The sequence below is a fragment of the Rhopilema esculentum genome, chromosome 18 (genome assembly GCF_057945365.1).
Source record: "Rhopilema esculentum isolate cy_ngs chromosome 18, ASM5794536v1, whole genome shotgun sequence".
In the NCBI taxonomy this organism is placed as follows: Eukaryota; Metazoa; Cnidaria; class Scyphozoa; order Rhizostomeae; family Rhizostomatidae; genus Rhopilema; species Rhopilema esculentum.
Genome location: NC_142832.1, coordinates 4,922,303 through 4,940,294, shown reverse-complemented (window position 1 = coordinate 4,940,294; position 17,992 = coordinate 4,922,303). Strand labels below are relative to the sequence as shown.

General features: G+C 36.6%; 1 protein-coding gene across 6 annotated transcripts in view; it reads right to left on the bottom strand.

Moving 5' to 3' along the window:
• Positions 1–1,278: 1,278 nt before the first annotated feature.
• LOC135680757 (epidermal growth factor receptor kinase substrate 8-like protein 3) overlaps positions 1,279–17,992 on the bottom strand; it is a 49,926-nt gene continuing 33,212 nt past the window's right edge. For 4 of the 6 annotated variants that reach the window (XM_089113865.1, XM_089113868.1, XM_089113869.1 and 1 more), the window contains 16 exons: positions 17,776–17,867; positions 17,134–17,262; positions 16,830–16,971; positions 13,208–13,308; positions 11,403–11,613; positions 10,552–10,645; positions 9,735–9,838; positions 8,680–8,953; positions 8,266–8,355; positions 7,853–7,934; positions 7,221–7,356; positions 6,655–6,681; positions 5,464–5,508; positions 4,736–4,795; positions 3,910–4,072; positions 1,279–3,092 (listed from right to left, as the gene is read on the bottom strand). In XM_089113865.1, the coding sequence (XP_088969991.1) occupies positions 3,917–4,072; positions 4,736–4,795; positions 5,464–5,508; positions 6,655–6,681; positions 7,221–7,356; positions 7,853–7,934; positions 8,266–8,355; positions 8,680–8,953; positions 9,735–9,838; positions 10,552–10,645; positions 11,403–11,613; positions 13,208–13,308; positions 16,830–16,971; positions 17,134–17,262; positions 17,776–17,867 (1,743 nt within the window). In that variant the 3' untranslated portion in view covers positions 1,279–3,092; positions 3,910–3,916. Of the gene's footprint in view, positions 3,093–3,909; positions 4,073–4,735; positions 4,796–5,463; positions 5,509–6,654; positions 6,682–7,220; positions 7,357–7,852; positions 7,935–8,265; positions 8,356–8,679; positions 8,954–9,734; positions 9,839–10,551; positions 10,646–11,402; positions 11,614–11,908; positions 11,947–13,207; positions 13,309–16,829; positions 16,972–17,133; positions 17,263–17,775; positions 17,868–17,992 lie in introns of all 6 variants that reach the window. The other 2 variants (XM_089113867.1, XM_089113866.1) reach the window with 2 other exon arrangements.

Genomic DNA, 17,992 nt, shown 5'->3' with positions numbered 1-17,992 from the left:
CTTTGCTCACTTTGCAAAGCTACAAATACAAACAGTTACAAATATTCAAGAAAAAATCACAGAGCTTTCATCGTTCAATTGTACTGGTGCAACATTGGTTATCTAAAGCTAATTTAATGCGATGGTAGTTTAAACAAGTTGGTTTTAATTGGCTTCAGTGTAGCAAGAAATTGCACAAACCTTAGAAAGAGAAAAAACTATTCCCAAATTGTTTCAAACTTTTTTCATTCTTTTATTGTTTGTATAAAGCTTGCACACATTCAAGTTTGAATCTCTGCTCTTCTTCGGTCACTTTGTCACAGCTTTCTCTACGTTCCACAGACATGGTAGCGAACCTTTTGAATTTAGATGCTGGTTGTATTGTTAACATTTTGCAATTAAAAAATTGCCGAGAATTTGCATTTATTAATCGCTATCGTAAGAGGAACTCTTAAACTGAAATCTGAAGAATAGGGAAACTCAACTGTCTAAAATTCTGTCACCATTCGCCATTGTTATGCAAAATGTTATTGTAAGAAAAGAGTGCACGAGACCAAAAGGTTATGCTAATCTGACAGATGCATAAAGTACTTCCATTGCAAACTTGCACCTTTAAAGCAAGCCCTGATCCAAAAAATTGAACTCAGTATGTATCGCTGTATCTTCGATTCCATGCATAGGGCTCCTAGAGTAACATCTATGCATTGTAGAATCATAAAATGATTTTGTTGCATTCACGTAAGAGAGGTGCAAACTATCCTGTTGTGGGAGGCTGCTTGCACCAATTAGGTGTATATTCACCTCATTGGCTTACACTGACTAGGTGTCCTTTCAAAATGTTGCACCTAACACCTGAACGGTGCAAGGTTCACCTTGACTCGATCTTCATGTGACAGTGTTGTGATGCAGATGTGACCCTTTGGAACCTCAACCTTGTCACTACATTGTCCCTCCTTGTAACTTGCAACTTTTCAGGAAGAGAGATTAAAACCACTGTCAATTACACTAGGTCAGGGATCTGGGATTCTGCCCTGTTGGTTATTTTGTTTTAATATTCCCCAAAACCAGCATATTAGGCAAAACATTGTCAAATATCCTTTTATTCCGTCAACATGCTTCCAACAAAATAATTTTACAAAGTCTTGCACCTTTTGGAACGTTAAAATTGACTATGATTCAGACTATAACCAAACAAATAGATATGAAAATATGAAATCTAAAATGGGATTCCAGTCTCATTCAATTTGTCATAGAAGCAAGCACACACAGAGAGAATGAGACAGCAAAAAGTATAACTAGTTGAGGTTAGCGTTGTTGATAAGAAACTGCTAAATACGCATACATCGTTAAGTACACCAATGCAAGAAAAAATACAGACAGCAATGGAAGAGTCAAAATTAGCCATGTCTACAAATGTCACTTACAAAATACAGAGCTAAACAAGCAAAATATCAATCATATATTAACGGGGCTAATTTATGGATCGTTGAGCCTGAAAAGACAATCGAAATTAATTCGCACACCAAAATGTGAGTGATCTGCAAAATGAGAAAATATGGGAGACTTGGCCATTTTAGAATATGAATATTGCAGCCATGACAATGCTATCAATCCTATCCAAGAGTTGTGACATGATAAAAAACTTAGAGGAAAAAACGTTTGGGATTGAAATTGCATGAGAGACCTGTTAAACACGATGTTAATATTTCATTCCTGCACTCGATCTGACGTTCTTCTTCGCAAAGGTGGCACAAGTGATTAGAAGGCCATTGCTCACTCATTGGTCCCCGTTAGATGCACATTTAAATTTTATTGGGAAAAGCAGGGCTCCTGTTTGGGTTCAAACGTACTTCCAAGAAAAAGCAATCCCTAAGAGCCCCTCCCCCCTTAACCACCTTTTGTCCAAGTGGTCAGGCATTTCATCAAATTCGTCAAGTCACACTTGTTCTTACATTGAGTACTTCTACTGCATTCTTAAACACTAAGCTTATCATAGCTTAAAATCATCTTTAGGGAAATACTGAAAAAGTGAACAAAGTACAAAAACTGTACAATTTATGCTTCTGCCCAGAGAAGTAGCTTGTTTATACACAAGTAAGTAGGAAAAATGAGGATATTTCTTCAAAATTGATGCTTTGTTTGACAAAGTGTCATGATATTACGAGGATAAGCCCTCAAAACTTTTAGTACATGTGTTCATGGCACCTACTACTGAGTTATCAATGTGCCACGAACAAGCTAAACACAAAACAGGCAACAAATATTTATTGCTGTGTTTACTAAACTAGCAGTACTCAATCGAAATAGCATGTATAATATAAATGCAAATGAAAATAAGTCATATGACCCAAGCAGGCGTAAATATACGATAAAGAGAAGGACAGGAAAGTAATATACGATACAAAGCAGTAATGAAGAAAGTGGAGTGCACATTACTCTTTCAAATCTATTAATGCTAATACAAAACTACACAATAGAAACAGATCCGATGCTGTTAACAAAAAGACAACGATGCAAAAGTTAATCGTCCCACCTTTCTGCAATAATGTACAACTTAGAGAATGGAAATAGAAGGACAGGGACGATTCAGAGAAACATTTTTAAAATGACACTGAAGGAAAAAAAGATCCAAATTGAATAGAAATAGCCCAAGACAAGAATTAGTTATTTTTCTAGTGACTATAGTGTGACGTCAACTGCTTGAACGCCATGACACTGTTTAATACCCAAATGTTCTATAGCGCATAGTATAATTTTTCAAAATTGTATCAACCTTAATTGAAACTAGGGCAAAGCATGAGGATTATCAAAAATAGCGTCAACGCATTTATAACTTAAGATTCCAAAAACTTTTCACGCAAACGTCACAAGCATTCCGTGAGAAAAACGACGACCCACTCAGTTGCACGTGTCCGCTACTTAAATACAAGTGTATGTAGGAAAATTACAACAAACGATATGTAGAAATATTAAATGATTAAATTATCTGAAAATTCATTTGTATTGGATAGTATATCGTCCAAAAATTAGTTCGCATGACGTCAATATTAGTATTCTGCTGCTCACAGGAATACAGGAAAATTGGAAGATGATTCAAATTTCGTTCTTCGTTGCTGCAATAAGATTATACAAAGAAGGCATTGAATTTAATGTGAAAGGAATGAAAACGATAGCAAAGTGTCTGGCTTTGGAACGCCCACGTATAATTGTAAAAGAGGGGACGTTGAAAGGGAAGCGGCAAGCAAAGTGATTAATTAAGCCGCGGCATTACTAAACACAAAATCCGAAATGTGAAGAACCTATACCCGAAACCATCTACGTCAGGTCTTACGTCATGAGTTTGAAGGTGGGGGGGGGAGGGCAAGGCTAACGAAAGTGGGGGCTAAGGCTTCTTCTTTAACCTTTTATTGCAGCTTTGGCTTGGGCCTTGTTAACGTGGATATCAAAAGCAGGGGAGATAAATATACAGCCTTGTGGCAAATAAGGCAGGAATGATTTTTAGGAAGTAATATTCGACATTTGACTTCTGAGCATGAAAAATTGTCGGTTTTAAATGATTGTTGCTGAGAAGGAAACTACTGCGTACCATTGAAAATAATTCCAACAGCACATCTAGTCAACTTATGTCGAAAAATATCATAAATACAGAGCATCTTTCCATCAATATTGCAAAAGGTTAGCAAAAGTCTGACAAATGAAATAAAGCTTAGTTTCCTGAAGGCCTAGCCATATCATGCCTGATCGAGGGCAGGCTCGTGATTAGGTCATATACTAGGGAGGTAGGGAGGCAACGGCAAAGATTCTCCGACGTCAAATACCTTGACACCTACAGCTAGTCTGTATTTTAAGAACATAAAGGCTTTTAGGAGGAATGGGGCAGAGGCGTCCACACATCCTTTTTTGAAAATAAATGAAAGCATTTCCACATACCTTGCTTTTACGAATTCACTGCAGTGGCTGCATCTTCATTATTATTCACTGTTTTTGTTGCTTGAAATGAGCTAAAAGAGGGCTTCTCTGGTTCTCTTTCCGGATGGGAATTCTGTGCTTTGATTAATTCTTGCTGCTCTTTAAATTTCCTCTGCATTTCTTCCTGTAGATAGAAAATACAACGAGAGTGAAAAAACAAAAATTCGAAGGTCCTAATTAACGATAGCTTGATTATCACATTGACCTTCAGCTTAAAATATCGAGGTTAAAGAGTGGTGATACCAAAAGATTGCAAGATATCCTTGGACATCTGTAGGTTCAATGAAACCTTGTTTGCATAAACAACCAATTATATTTTACCATTTTACTTCTCTGATTAGGTAGAGGTCAAATTCAAACATTCCCTGATTCTACTTCAAAAAATCTCAACCAAACATTTTAGATTCATCTTTAGCTTAGATGTATAATTTTTATCATCTAAGGCTGGATCTTGGTCGTTGACAAAACAGCTTGATATTATAACCATTTAACAACTGTTGTATTTAGAGATCGGCAAGGACTGGAGACAAAGGATGACTGAAACTGGCTGCATCAGGTAAAACCCACAATACTGGTTTGGGGTAAGTTTCAATGAAAGTATTTGGGGGGGGGGTGGGTAGTCCAAGGCTAATAAGGTTGGGTTTAGCAACCGAATCAGCGGAGTACAACTGTGCATAGCAACAGGGATGGAAGGAAAGAATGGGGAAGAGGGCACACCACGAACAAGTACATTCGAGAGAACCAGACAATGGGAAATATCACGTGATGACAAACTGAGGAATCTCACCTGACTCATTTCTGCTGAGCCACTCGATGACTTTACAACAACTTGGTGCTTTATTACACTCTACAAACATAACATACAAAATAGTGCAGTTATCTATGGATGTGCTTCTGGGGCTGGTGTTTCAATGCCCAAAGTAGAATAAATCTACTTTATGGCATGAAATTATTATACTACGATAAAAATTAAATCTAGAACATCAACTTAAATATTATGGGACAGCAAAATAGATCGTGCCATACAAAACGAAAACTGAAGTGTGATTACTGCGACGTTTGTACGAACAATACCCCACAAAATGTAATCAATGACATCAAATTAATTTGATACATAAATTTTCTTTGCATAAAACATTTTTATGACTTTTATTTGCATAGAATTCTTCTATAGTATATTGACAAAAAGCGGAGGGGAAGATGTGGACAAACGTATTTACAGAGACCACTTTGCTTTTGTATTACAGGGACCACTTTGCTTAAAACCTATGTTTCCTAAACTGTCGTAAAGATATCTTTTATTGATTATGTAAATCAAAACAAGAATTATGATGATGATGATGACCTATGGATTTATACAATACAATGCACTGAGTTACAAACCCTTACAAAGAAACTGACAACATAACGCAGTAACAGCATTGATAACAGTGACAGCTCAATTGCAAATTCCAATCAGTATACATTATCTTTAATATCTGCAACCAATGACAGAAAACTGCATTCATAGCTTACCTTTTGAATAGTTTCCTGCCTCTTCATTCGTTCCAAGAGAGCTTTCTGTTAGGCAGAAGCAAACACTTTTTAAAACAAATTTTTAACATTCAAATTACAATTTTAAACAAGCAATAAAAGACAGTTTGACTGTGACATAAAATCACACATACATGTTATGTATATTTTTAAATGGCATGCAAAGATAAATGAACTTTATACCATAAACTGGCAGTAAAATCATTCTAACATGATACCAGTCATCAAAAACAAATAGCTGGAAAAAATTCACACTGTGCTACAGTCGCCACTTGGCAAACCAAGCAAGATGTTAGCAAACTCTTATTTCAATTAGCTTTCATTAATAAATGTTTTTTGTAAGCAGTGATGTGGTTAAATCTGCTCCTTTTTGGGAGGGAGGGGGTGCAATGTGTGCCACTTTTATCTGGACACAAATAATTTCTCCAAAGCTGCCAATACTTCACCGTGTATTTGAAAGAGGAAGAACGCGGGAGGCATCTAGCGATTAAATTTTTTCGGAATTTACTTGATGCTATTAGGCCAAATTTATTTCAAATGTTGGCACGGTAAAGCGGAAACATTTTGAGGTTATTCACAATATGGAGGGTTTAATACAGAACATTAAAATGTTTTCAGGCTACAAGTTCTGAAACCACAAACAACATAATCTCCAAATAACAATGACCCGGCCCTAAATATAATTTTGTCAGGTCAAAATCTATTTTCGAATCGTTTGTAAGTGGTTGATTCTGAAAATTTCAAAATGGTTCCAGCTATTATTGGCATGTCAAAGGTTCACAATGATTCAGAAGCTTTGGAAACCAATTACAGAACCAGAAATGAATATCATAGAAGAAGAAGGACTATGCTATGAAAAGCTGGAAAATGGGACATGCTGGAGTAACACGTTTGCAGAAGTGTCAAGAGTTCGATCTTGCAGAAGCTTGTGCAAACAACCAACCAAAAGCCGATTCTGTTTAAAAAAAGCCACAAGTTGCATGGTGGCATCTCAGCGACTGGCTCGCTATTGGCCATCGCTTTTTTCTAGGTTCCAGCCAGCATCACCGAGGAGAACCACAAATGTGTTTATTTGTATCGGTAAATTGCGTTTTCCTGGATAAAGGTTTTAATCTGCCAAGACATTCTATTAGGCAAATAATGAAAACACTATTTAATAATTCTATCACGTACCTGGAATTCCGTCATCGTTTTATGTCTCTGGAGAAAAAATACAAAAGATAATTAACCTAAAATATTGCTAAATCCCTACGCTTTATGAAATTCAGAATGGCGCGGAGCAGCAGAAAAAATTTGGTTTCGTACCAAAACGCTGACAAACTAAACTTAACAACATGCAACGTACTATAAAATAAAAGTTACATAAATGCTCCATGGAGTCTTCAATGGGACGGTGTATTACACTTTACGAGCCACTGGCTTTTGATAAATAAGTACCAAGCAGAGAGGGAACAAATATTAGATATCGTTATTGGCAAGCATAAGATATTGGTGTCGAGGAAGCCTAAATTAGGGTTTTATTTTTTTAGTTTGAGAACACGCACAAAGGGACTGATTTTGGATCAAATAATCAGGGAAAGATATAATTCACAAATTAAGACAGTGAGTTTTGTGGCTATCCCCTGCTTTAATTTCATTGCAAAACTCGTTTTGTCAAACAATTCAGTATCCAATTGCATATAATGTTTGCTAACAATGTGAGTTTTCAATGCAGTGCAAAAATGCTTTTACGATCCTACCGTCACTGCCCCAGTCTGTACTTGAAGCTCATTGTACAGCCGCTTGCCTTCACTCTCCCCAAGAATGGTAATAAGGTCATCCTCCGGTTTTTTAAACAATTCTTTTGCAGCAACTCCATTCAGTCGTTCCACCGTCCTATTGGACAAAAGCAAAGCATGTAATTCATTTCGTCATTTTATGACATGTAACTGTAGGGAACTTTATGCATTAAAATAACTTGAATCTATAATAGAATTGTATTGAGAGAGAGAGTAAATTCTATTGACGTCGTTTCGAGCATTGCTACCCGATAACGAACTATGCTCGAAACGACGTCAATACAATTAAGTATAGCACGCATCTAGCATATTTAACTCTATATAACATATTTAACTGCATGTCCATTTCTAACTTAAAAGTGGCAGGTAAAACGTGCTTGACATGCAGCAAAAGGGCTTTAAATTAGAGACAGCGTGAAACAATAAATAGCTTTAAACATTCTGTTTGTGCATGGCACATGGACAATTCGTATTATGAACAAGACCTCAGTGGCGAATGGAAACATAGATATACATAATTTGCATAAATTTAGCATAAATATTTACAATATCATGACATAAATACATAATATTCATAATTTAATAAAACTTACAAAGGCTCGAATTTCATTCTTTTCAGCCATCTTGACACGTCATCGGCAGTTGATGATTTGAACAGAGGGATAAAGAAGTCAACTATAAAAACAAGACAAAATTGTTGCTTTTAATTTCGTATCAGGGAGTATATGAATAAAACAAGACACAGCTTGTGATAGGACTTTTTAGCCAGTTTTATGTATCATTCGAGTATTTTGAAGATATAATTAAATAGCAACCATTGTGATATTTGATGGTAACTGATGATTTATAATAAAAGATGATTGGTGATGACGATTGATAATAAACGATTCTTTTGTAACTTTGGTATTTTATTCACATTTAAAGGTTTTATAAATATCTTATTGCTCATTTAAACCAAAATAGGAAATAGATGCTCCTTCAAAGAGACACGAGGTTGCTTACTCACCACTATCCGCAGCGTCGGTAAGCTTGCTTTCGCCATCTGATGCTTTCTGTAGTTTAGCTGACAATTCAACTTGAAGGCTGTCTGTCTCAACTGCTCAAATAAAACATACAAAGGAATAATGTAACGAAATTTCGAGTGCAGATGAGAGACATCTGTGCCAAAACGAGGCCCTCAAAGCTCCTTCTTTTCCTACGATTCCAGCTTATCATGTATCAAGATTAAACCTACACCATTACTATTTATCCTCTCTCAACAACTTTTCAGAATGTTGATTCAAGAATCAACATAGAGATTTCTTATAATTATTATACACTCGGCCTTAGGGTGGTTTCCACTTGAGAGAATTCTTCATCAAATTCGCCAAATTCGAGAATTCTTCTTCATGAAATGGAAGCATTACTAAGAGAATATTACCTTTCTGAACAGTAACCTTGTTTTCAACTTTAACAACTGCTGGAGCTGGTGCTGGTGCGGCTAGCTCTATAGCTGGTGGCGGGGGTGGGAGGAAAGATGGCGGCTCTGGGTCAACGGATCGTGCTCTAGGGGAGTCTGGTGAGACAAAGACCATTGGCGGTGGTACAGTGCTGACTGGAGACGATGGGTTGGAAAACTGGGATGATTCTGTTATTATGGATCTTGCTGTGACCACTGTTGCAAGGGTATTTTCAGCTGAAACCGGTTGGTCTTTCTACAACACAACGAATAGGATTAATAAAAGCGAGGATAAAACAGAAGACTGAGAATAGTAATTTCTAAACGTATCGAAAATCCTTTCATCTTCCAGAACCGAGGATCCTTACTTTAAGAAAATAGCTGATTTAGTCTGCGAAAATTGATGCCGCATTGCGGTAATCTGCTGGTGAACATATCTAGAGACTGAGGCAGAAGGGTAACTCTCGTTGGTTCCTTTGTTGTTTTTGAAGTCTGAGTCAACAATAGAATTCCTTAATTCCCCTTTAACCTCGATTTCATTAGACGAACTTAGCCATGACAAATTATCATTCGTTAATCAGATATAAACGAATTATGATATATAAATGAATTTGTTCACCATCATGGGGCATTTCGTCTCAAATAAAGTTGTCCACTTTCATTCTTTTTTGAAATTTCCCCGACAGATACATGCTAAGCCTCCAATAAGTTAACGCAAACGCAAGTTTTTCTAGGCTTCACCTGATAGGCAGGAGTTCCTCTTCTGCCTAATTCCTATTCTGTGACTGAGTTGAATGGCTAAAAGCCATATGAGGAAATTCAGTGTTGTTTTGCAGATATAATTGGGGTTGTCATAAGCACCAGTATACAACGAGATGATGTTCTCTACAATGATTTTCAGAGCGGAATGATTAGCTGCAACCTCTAAACAACAGAAACTTATGGAGTATTAAGAATAATATGGATTTTTAATTAATGCTCCATTAACTAGGCCACATGCTAACTAGGCAAATATGCAAACTGAATAATGTGCTCACCTTGATTTGCTCCAAAGTCTCGTTAAGTGAGACCGTTGCAGTGTTAACGGGACTTGCAGCCGGAGAAACAGAGCTCCCAGCTGACGATGTCTCTGAGGCAGTCTCTGTGAATGTAACAAATCTCAATTTAACTGTTCGTTCCTTTCGAGCTACAATCTCTTTACTCTTCAACAACAAATCCAATTCCTTACAAGAAACTGTATATTACAGATAAAACATTCGATCTTTTAAAGGGACCTATTCAAGAGGCATGCATTGCGAGCGTGTAATCGTTTTCGGTTTCATAGCTTTATCGTCACCAAAATGTGATCAGTTTCTCTGAAGCAACGCCGCACACGGAGTGCGTTCAGAAAATGGTTGTAACGGACAAGGAGGGATTTGGTTATCCTGGCCCGTTGTTAATACGTTGCCAAGAGCTAGTAGATATATTTCCAGACAATAATATATCCCCAATCACAAGGATATGGGGGTGTTATCAAACGGAAATGCATGCTGACTGAGAAGAGAAACTTAAAAGTGGCAAGGTCGTGTTTCAGAGAGCTTACAAACTGTATAAAATTTTAAATTAATTCTAAGATACCCAAAACTGTATCCCAGGGTATCCTTAGCTTTAACATGCAAATTATGCAAGAAAACTAAAAACTGATACAGCTGCGTTATGGCTGGCAAGTCAGAAAACTTTCTTTCCTTCCTCAGAATTTTCTTCAGATTCGTACAGCTAACATATGGACAAATCAGACGGACACTGCAGCATGTCCTGAGACCGTGAAAACAGAACGCTAGAAATAGATTCACAATGCGTTAGAATTAAACTTACCAGGATTGTAGACTTCAAGGACAGTTGAAGGAACGTATCCCTGCTCGTCATCATTATTTCTTACCAGCCACCATCTACGGGTATCGTCTATGATCTAGGCGATTAATAGAAGAAGTTGTGAATCAAGGCAATGAAACAAAAGATGCATATATGCAATGATTTGTTTATGGATGATTTAATGGGTATTTGAATTTTAATACAAACAGGATTTCTACGAATTTGATCTGGCTTGTGATCCGGACCTGTGCAAATGTATACAGACGTCACCGATTTAAGGTGCAGCAAGAGCATAAATGAAATCTTGGTGTTCATGACAATCGCAATGCTGCGATTACGACCAACAGTTTTGGAACACTTCAGTCTGTTCTCAAGGTCAGTTATTCAATCCCATCTCCCCATTAAACAGTTGTTAGTTAAGTACGTAATGATGTATGACATTAAGAAGGGTCATTTGAAGAGCTATAAACATTGTTTTTGGTGGATAGCTCTAGCATTCTGGAAAGGAATTATTAAAACAAGACTTGAGGTGCTGGGTGTTCTCTAAGTTATTTTGGCAGGCACCACAGTTAGATGTCTAGAGCAAACGACGCTCTTCTAATCGCAACTCACTGGCAGGTTTATCCCAACTCAGAGCAGGTTTGTTGGGTACAAGATTTATGCCTGAAGCAGCTTAGGAACAAAGAGATAGAACAGGATGATACCCAGGAAAATCTTAACTAACGTGGGTGAATTCTATGATTCACTTCAAGCTACGACTGCAGGAAAATAACACTCCAAGTACTGCCCGAATAAACCTAGCCAATTGAACTTTGTATTAATTAGTGTAACCATTGCTTCATTCCAATACTTACAACAACTTTTTCCCCGGCTCTAATTGTAAGCTCCTTGTTGTTATGTGCCCAGTAATCGTAAACAACCAAAGCAAACTTCAGCTCTCCAACCGGCTGTCTCTTTGGAGTCTCTTCGACTGTCTTCTTTACATGTGTTGCAACGACGGGTACGGGCGGCACAGGCGGTGTTTCGTAATGATGTTTGGCCTCTTCGACAGCCCTTTTCTCGTCACTATATACAATGCAAGTACATGTTGCGAACTTCACAATGTTTTTAAGATTTAGTATAAGCAAAGAGCAATATATCGAGAAATTTTCACGTGAAGGAGAAGATATTGCATTGTGATAAAGACTCTGTAGATTCTGGTCTAGGGAAACTAACATAAATTAAGAGCTTCAAAAATGCAAAATCCAAAATCTTCGGAAAATAAACATAAAAAATTGCAATTTTTCTGTTGATAATCTTCGCGAAAAGTTATGATAAAGAAAAGAGCACGCGTGTATAAGGAGAAAATAAGAATACTGACAGCGCCTTTTTCTTTTTTTCTTCTTCTTCTTCGACGATCTTGATGGAGAGAATACGCACACGTTACTTTCAGGTTGATGTCAAATAAGCTCCCTGCACACGCGAATCAAACGCACGATACCGACACGATCTTTAGATGCCAATTTGCAAATAGAACGCTTTTTGCAGTAGTTACAGCTTCAGCTTAGCGCGCAGATGAACTTGATAGGGGGCATGGGTAGGAGTAGCATCACATAATATGTAGCAAAACAATGGAACAAAAACAATGAACAGGAAAACGAATGACAAGAACTAAACCGAGACGCCAAAGTGGCCTAACTATCTGTCAATCAAAATTGGCCAATCAGTAACCGTAATATCACTCACACGGTTACTGATTGGCCAAATCTGACTGACAGACTGCTCAAGCCACTTTAGTATCTATCGATAGCTGTCAAGAACGTGATTGACAAAAATATATTGTACAGTGACTCAACCTTCACAAGGATATCCAAGGCTAAAAACAACGGCTGACAGTCGCTCTTTACCCAGAAATTGTCACTAAGAGGTATATTTACGACAGTACTTTCCAATAAACGTGTATAAGGCTCTCTAACGGGCTAATTGCTTGACTAAATATTATTCAAGCCTAACAATCTAGCATATATTTCAAATACTGTAGTAATCCAGTAAATATTTCAAACATTTCAGATAGTAAATTATAAACTGTTTTTCTCTGTGAGAAATGCCACCAGTTTTTAATTCATATCTAACAAATATAGGGACCTGAAAATCACTTTTTCAATAAAATTGCAGATAGCAAATGTGTCATGGCATTACAAAAATATATTACCTTGCTGTTCATTACCTAAAAATTTTAACTTTGGAAAAAAGCGCTTTGACTTTTCGGGTTTAAAATATTTCCTAAGCAAACCTTCCAGTCAGTTTATTTCTAATGGAATGGGCTGAGTTTATAGAATTTGGCACAAAGCAAGTAACCGCCAAAAAGAAAGAAATGACAAAGTTTCATTCAACTACTACATCCAGACCCCTACCCTGGGTACCAGACCCCGTGTTGCTTTTAAGTTGTTTTGATTTCTTCTAAACCGGGTGCTCCCAGATCGCTGTATATTTGATCGATTAAAGACCTTTTTCCCGCGTTAAGTCCAACCTCTGCTTATTACATTTTTTCAACAAAATTACTGGGAAATACTTAGAAAACGTACATCCAAAATACAAGACTGTTTTCTCGTTATCAACTGGGAAAAGACTTGGATATCCTGTGGAAGATTGAGACAGATAGCAGCGGTAGGGAACCTACTCTGCCAGTTTTCGTGTCTTAGCTTCGTGAGCCAAACTCCTGAATCTTTGAACTGCACGTGCAACCATCGTTCGTGTTTTCTCACTCCCGAATTCTGACTCCTGCATTGCGATACGACACAAACAGCAATAAAAACAATGCAAACACGAAATACATACAATGACTCAAGGGACAAATGAATATATATATATCTTAACTATATTATAGCTAAGAAAGTGGCGATATCGTTACGTGCAATTAAGGCTGGGCAACAAGTGCAACGTGCCCGTAACAAGAAGATAGCGTTGGGAGAGGACAATAACATAGCACAAACTCTGTCCTTAAGATCAAGTCCCCTTTTTGCTAAGATGATCCGTGATAAAATCCTGGGCAGGAACGTCGGAAAGGAGGGACTTTCGGAAAAAAGACCCTTTTCTTAGATTTGTCCTCGGGAAATTTTGCAAAGGTGCCAAATTCTGTGAGATCCATTTTAGGCCTATTCCTACCTGTGCCCCTCCAATTTTGAAATGCTTACGACTTCCTTGATTCCGGTAACGAATCAGTCTTTCTTGACGTATCACTGGGGGAGTGGGAGGGGGGTGTGAAAGCGCCCCCTCCCACTCCACAGGAAAATTTACCCCACCACAGTCCTCAAAGATTAAGGCCAGGTTTTATTCAGGTGACCAATATTACAAAAAAAATTGTTAAGGGACTTATCATTAAACATAGTTTTCCCTGGTACTTTTTCTTTGTTCTGGCCAGTCAAGGCAACAAACCTGGGAAAATAACGTCCTGTACACATGCTTATAATTCAGTGATTTGAAAAAGATTCATCCACATAATCAGCAGATCCAAACTTCTTCACCAATCTTTTGTATTTCTTTTACCAAATTTTTCCACTTTCTAATTTATTCTTATAATTTTGTTGTTAAATAGGATCATCTTTGACTATATGATGAGATAGGGGAATAAATGCCCCTGACGTGCAGAAATTCTTTGACCTTCGGGAGAGCTGAATGGAAATATAATTTGCATAGCTTATCCATTATCAAAGTCTTCTTAACAGCCTACAAAACGTTATCCTTAAAAGTTTGCTGCAAAGAATGAAGTTTCTTATGAACAACCCTTTGGAACTGCAAAGATTACAGTGAAGGGATTGATTGTTTATTAAAAACAACGAATAAATATGGTACGAATACCCTGTCACTGCAGATAACATATCCCCGTACGTCAATGACGAAATCCCATTACAGGTTCAAGTTATAAGAAAGAAATTTCAAGATGCAAGGAAATTTGAGGTTTAAATAGGCACCATGATTCGCATAAATGTCCCGGTCATCAAAAGAAAAGGCTCTAGGCCAAGAGTATTGTCAAATCGACGATTTTCAATTACCTTTCTCTGATTCCAGTAATTCACGTAAATTCATCATTAAAATCGATGTGTATTTTTCTCGGAGTGAGGATAATATTTTTATCAATGAGCAAAAATATTCAAGCTTTTAGGGCTCATTTCTAAAAACATTTCACCGTTTATTTCCAAATATATCTAGTTTTTGACAGTCAATTTTTAAATCTTGCCTTTATAAGCAAATCTAGGCTAATTAAAATTAAAATTGTAAGTAGGATATGCTGGTTGCTTAAGATGCTCACTCTAAAATAGACTGGATTGGAAATGTTTAAAATCATTATCACGTTGGAATAAGTGAAAACAAACATATTGCCATATTTCATTGGTCTCGTTGTCATATTGCTGATATAGCTTTGATAAGAACTAATATGAAGTTTACGACAACATGTTCACACATAAAAAGCTGAGAAAAACCTCAAAGTGTAATGGTGGTCTCAGCTTGGTTTGTTGAACAATAATAGGTCATACTACCCACACAGTTAACAATATGATCTATAAGTGCTGGGGATCATAAAACTAAGCATTCACGTAAAAGAATTTGCATGTGTTGTTAAAATAAGAGGAAACGGTAGAAGTGCAATCTAAGACATCTAAGTACATTACATAGCTGTAATTACACGAATTATGACAGCTTTGAAGTACAGACTAGTAAGAAACGCATAAGAAAAAATATTACAATGAACAACAGTGTCACAGTTACAAAATATCACAGGCAGACAAGACATAGGATAAAAACAACACAGGAACGCATAAATAAATTTACGTTTATTTAATTCTAGAAATAACATATATATAAAATAAGTTATAAAGAAAAGGAGGATAAAGTGACGAGGTTAGTTGATAAAAAGGACACAAAAAATGGTTGCTGGGTAAGATTAAAATGTAAAAATCAATTGTGCGTGCAAAGGCTATTACGATGCAAAATCAAGCGTGTTTGCAAGCGTGCATATTTTTAGCTTGCGGTTAGTCGTGCTGATTGATCGCGATTTCGTGCGTTAACGTGCGTGCAGGAGCGTGAAAATTGTTAGTCACAATTAAGGTGAAAAAAAGAATTGCAAGCGAAATAAAAGGGACAAGATAAGTATAGCAAAAGAACAATCATTTAAAAGCAGAATATAACATTATTTTATCATTCAAAACATTATGATTAAGTTCAACATATTCTTGAGTGTTTTAGATTACTTTATTCTAGTAAAATCTGAGAAGAGCAATTAATCGTTTAAATAACATTTTTCATATAAATACATTACATATACAACTAAACACATCTTCGAAATTATTTTTATAATATGGTACATTAATTAGGCTTTAAAAAATAAAGAAAATCTATATATATATATAATGCTTGAAATTTAATTTTCTTTCAGTAAATTCTGAAACTTAAAGGATCTTAAGTAGATATTAATTTAAAACCCGTGTTATTTTTGTTTAGGATTATAAACTTACGAAAAACCAAAACCAGTCAATCACGTTAATACGAAAATCACAAATTATCTGAAAATTTATGCGTAGATTTATAACGTAAATTTTACAATTAAAATAAGTTACAATTGTGTCGTTTTTAGAAAATATCAAATGTATCTTTATGTATCTTTATGGTATCAATTTAGTGTCTTAAGCTTTAAGCAAAACAACTTTCATTTCTTTACAAATAAAAAATTACTTTTTGGCTTTATTCGACTATCATCCTTAATAAGTTTATCAGGAATAACTTGCAGAGGCCTTCAAATGATTCCTGGAGTGCGAATTTTGAAGGCAATGTATGTATAACAAATGAAGGGAATCTGTTCGCATATACCATTGTCTGAATTGACAACTCGTTATTTGATTGGTCATTTTTTATTTGTCTTGATTGATTTGATTGTTTTATTGGCCAATCAGATTCAATCAGTGCGGACACCTGGGGGCGAGGGGGTGACCATCTCCAATAATTTAGAGGACAATAGTCTTCTGGTATAAAACAATGGGAAATGTGACGTCATCTTATTTAAACAATAGGCTTGCCCCCCCCCATATTTGACCAAGTGTCCGCCCCTGGATTCAATCCTTGTAGACAGGTGGCATTAAAGGCCTGCAGAAGTTGATTCTCAACATATTCTGGGATATAGCATAGTAAAAAAGGAATTCTTAAAATAGGCCTCGGCAAGTGTTCCTAGTTTTCAAATTACTTTTAAGTTGTTTAGAACTAGAATTATCATTAGAATTGAAATCTCAACAAAGCACCCCCGAACCCACCTTCATCCGAGCGACCATAGCGGCCGTTGATTTGGCAGCAGCAGCACCTCTTTCGTCTGCAACGATTTCCGGGGGTGTCCACCCATCCTTAAATTTTGGGGCGTATGGTGTGATGTATCTGTCATGGAACATTGGTGCTGATCTGTGGGGATAAAGGTGTGGAGTTAATTTATTGCATAAATTAATTCTGCAGACGAAACACAGCAGCTCCAAAAGGCAAGCCCAAAATGCCAAGGCCCTCTTTCAGACATATGCTGCAAAATAATTTCGAAGGATACTGTGGTACATTGACGTAAAAACTCACTGAGGAAGACTCCAATTTGGTCCCAAGCTTTTCCAAAATTCATGGTCCCTGGATCTCAGGCAGTTTGTCAACAAATCAATCGCTGCAACTGTCATAAGTGGACTGACAACACTGCGAGCTGTCTCATGTCTAAAAAAGATAAATATTGAACAAACAATCTGAAAGTACAGTCCTATCTTAAACGAAATAAATACTGTTAAACAATCTGAAATGACAGCCCTATCTTGATAGTCTAACCGTTATGAAAATGTGAAATAAAAACCGTAAAAGACAGACAATACATACCGTAAAAATTCAATTAAGCGCCATTTTGAAAGGCCCCCTTTCAAATACCCCTCTCAATGGTTTTGTTTTGAACAAGCCCCGAGGGCTCCACCAAATTTTTAAGCAATGACCGCATATGTGATAATAAAAGTTTTCAAGATATGAATCTTTAATAATGGAATGGACGAATCGAATTAACATAGAATTTACCAACGATTTCACAGAATTTACCCAATGGCAACACGATTTTGCGTTAGGCCAAATTTATATGTTTTTGGGATACGAAATGCTTTCATTTATAATCAAAAGATTCGTAGCATTAAAACAAAACGAAGGCTTGCAAATGTTCATCATAGGTTTGCTATTTCATGATCTTACCCGAGAACTTTTACAATGATTTCCAATGGAACAAACAAATAGTTGACGAGCTCCGGAGCATTTGGGCTGTTGATATGAGATTTAAGTTTTCCCTAGAAAAGAAGAAGCAAAGTTTGAATAAAATACATTGTATAGCTACTATAATAAGTAGAACAAAACATAAAAAAGACGACTCGATCACGTCATATAGTAGCTTAGTAAAAACGTCAAAGCAATA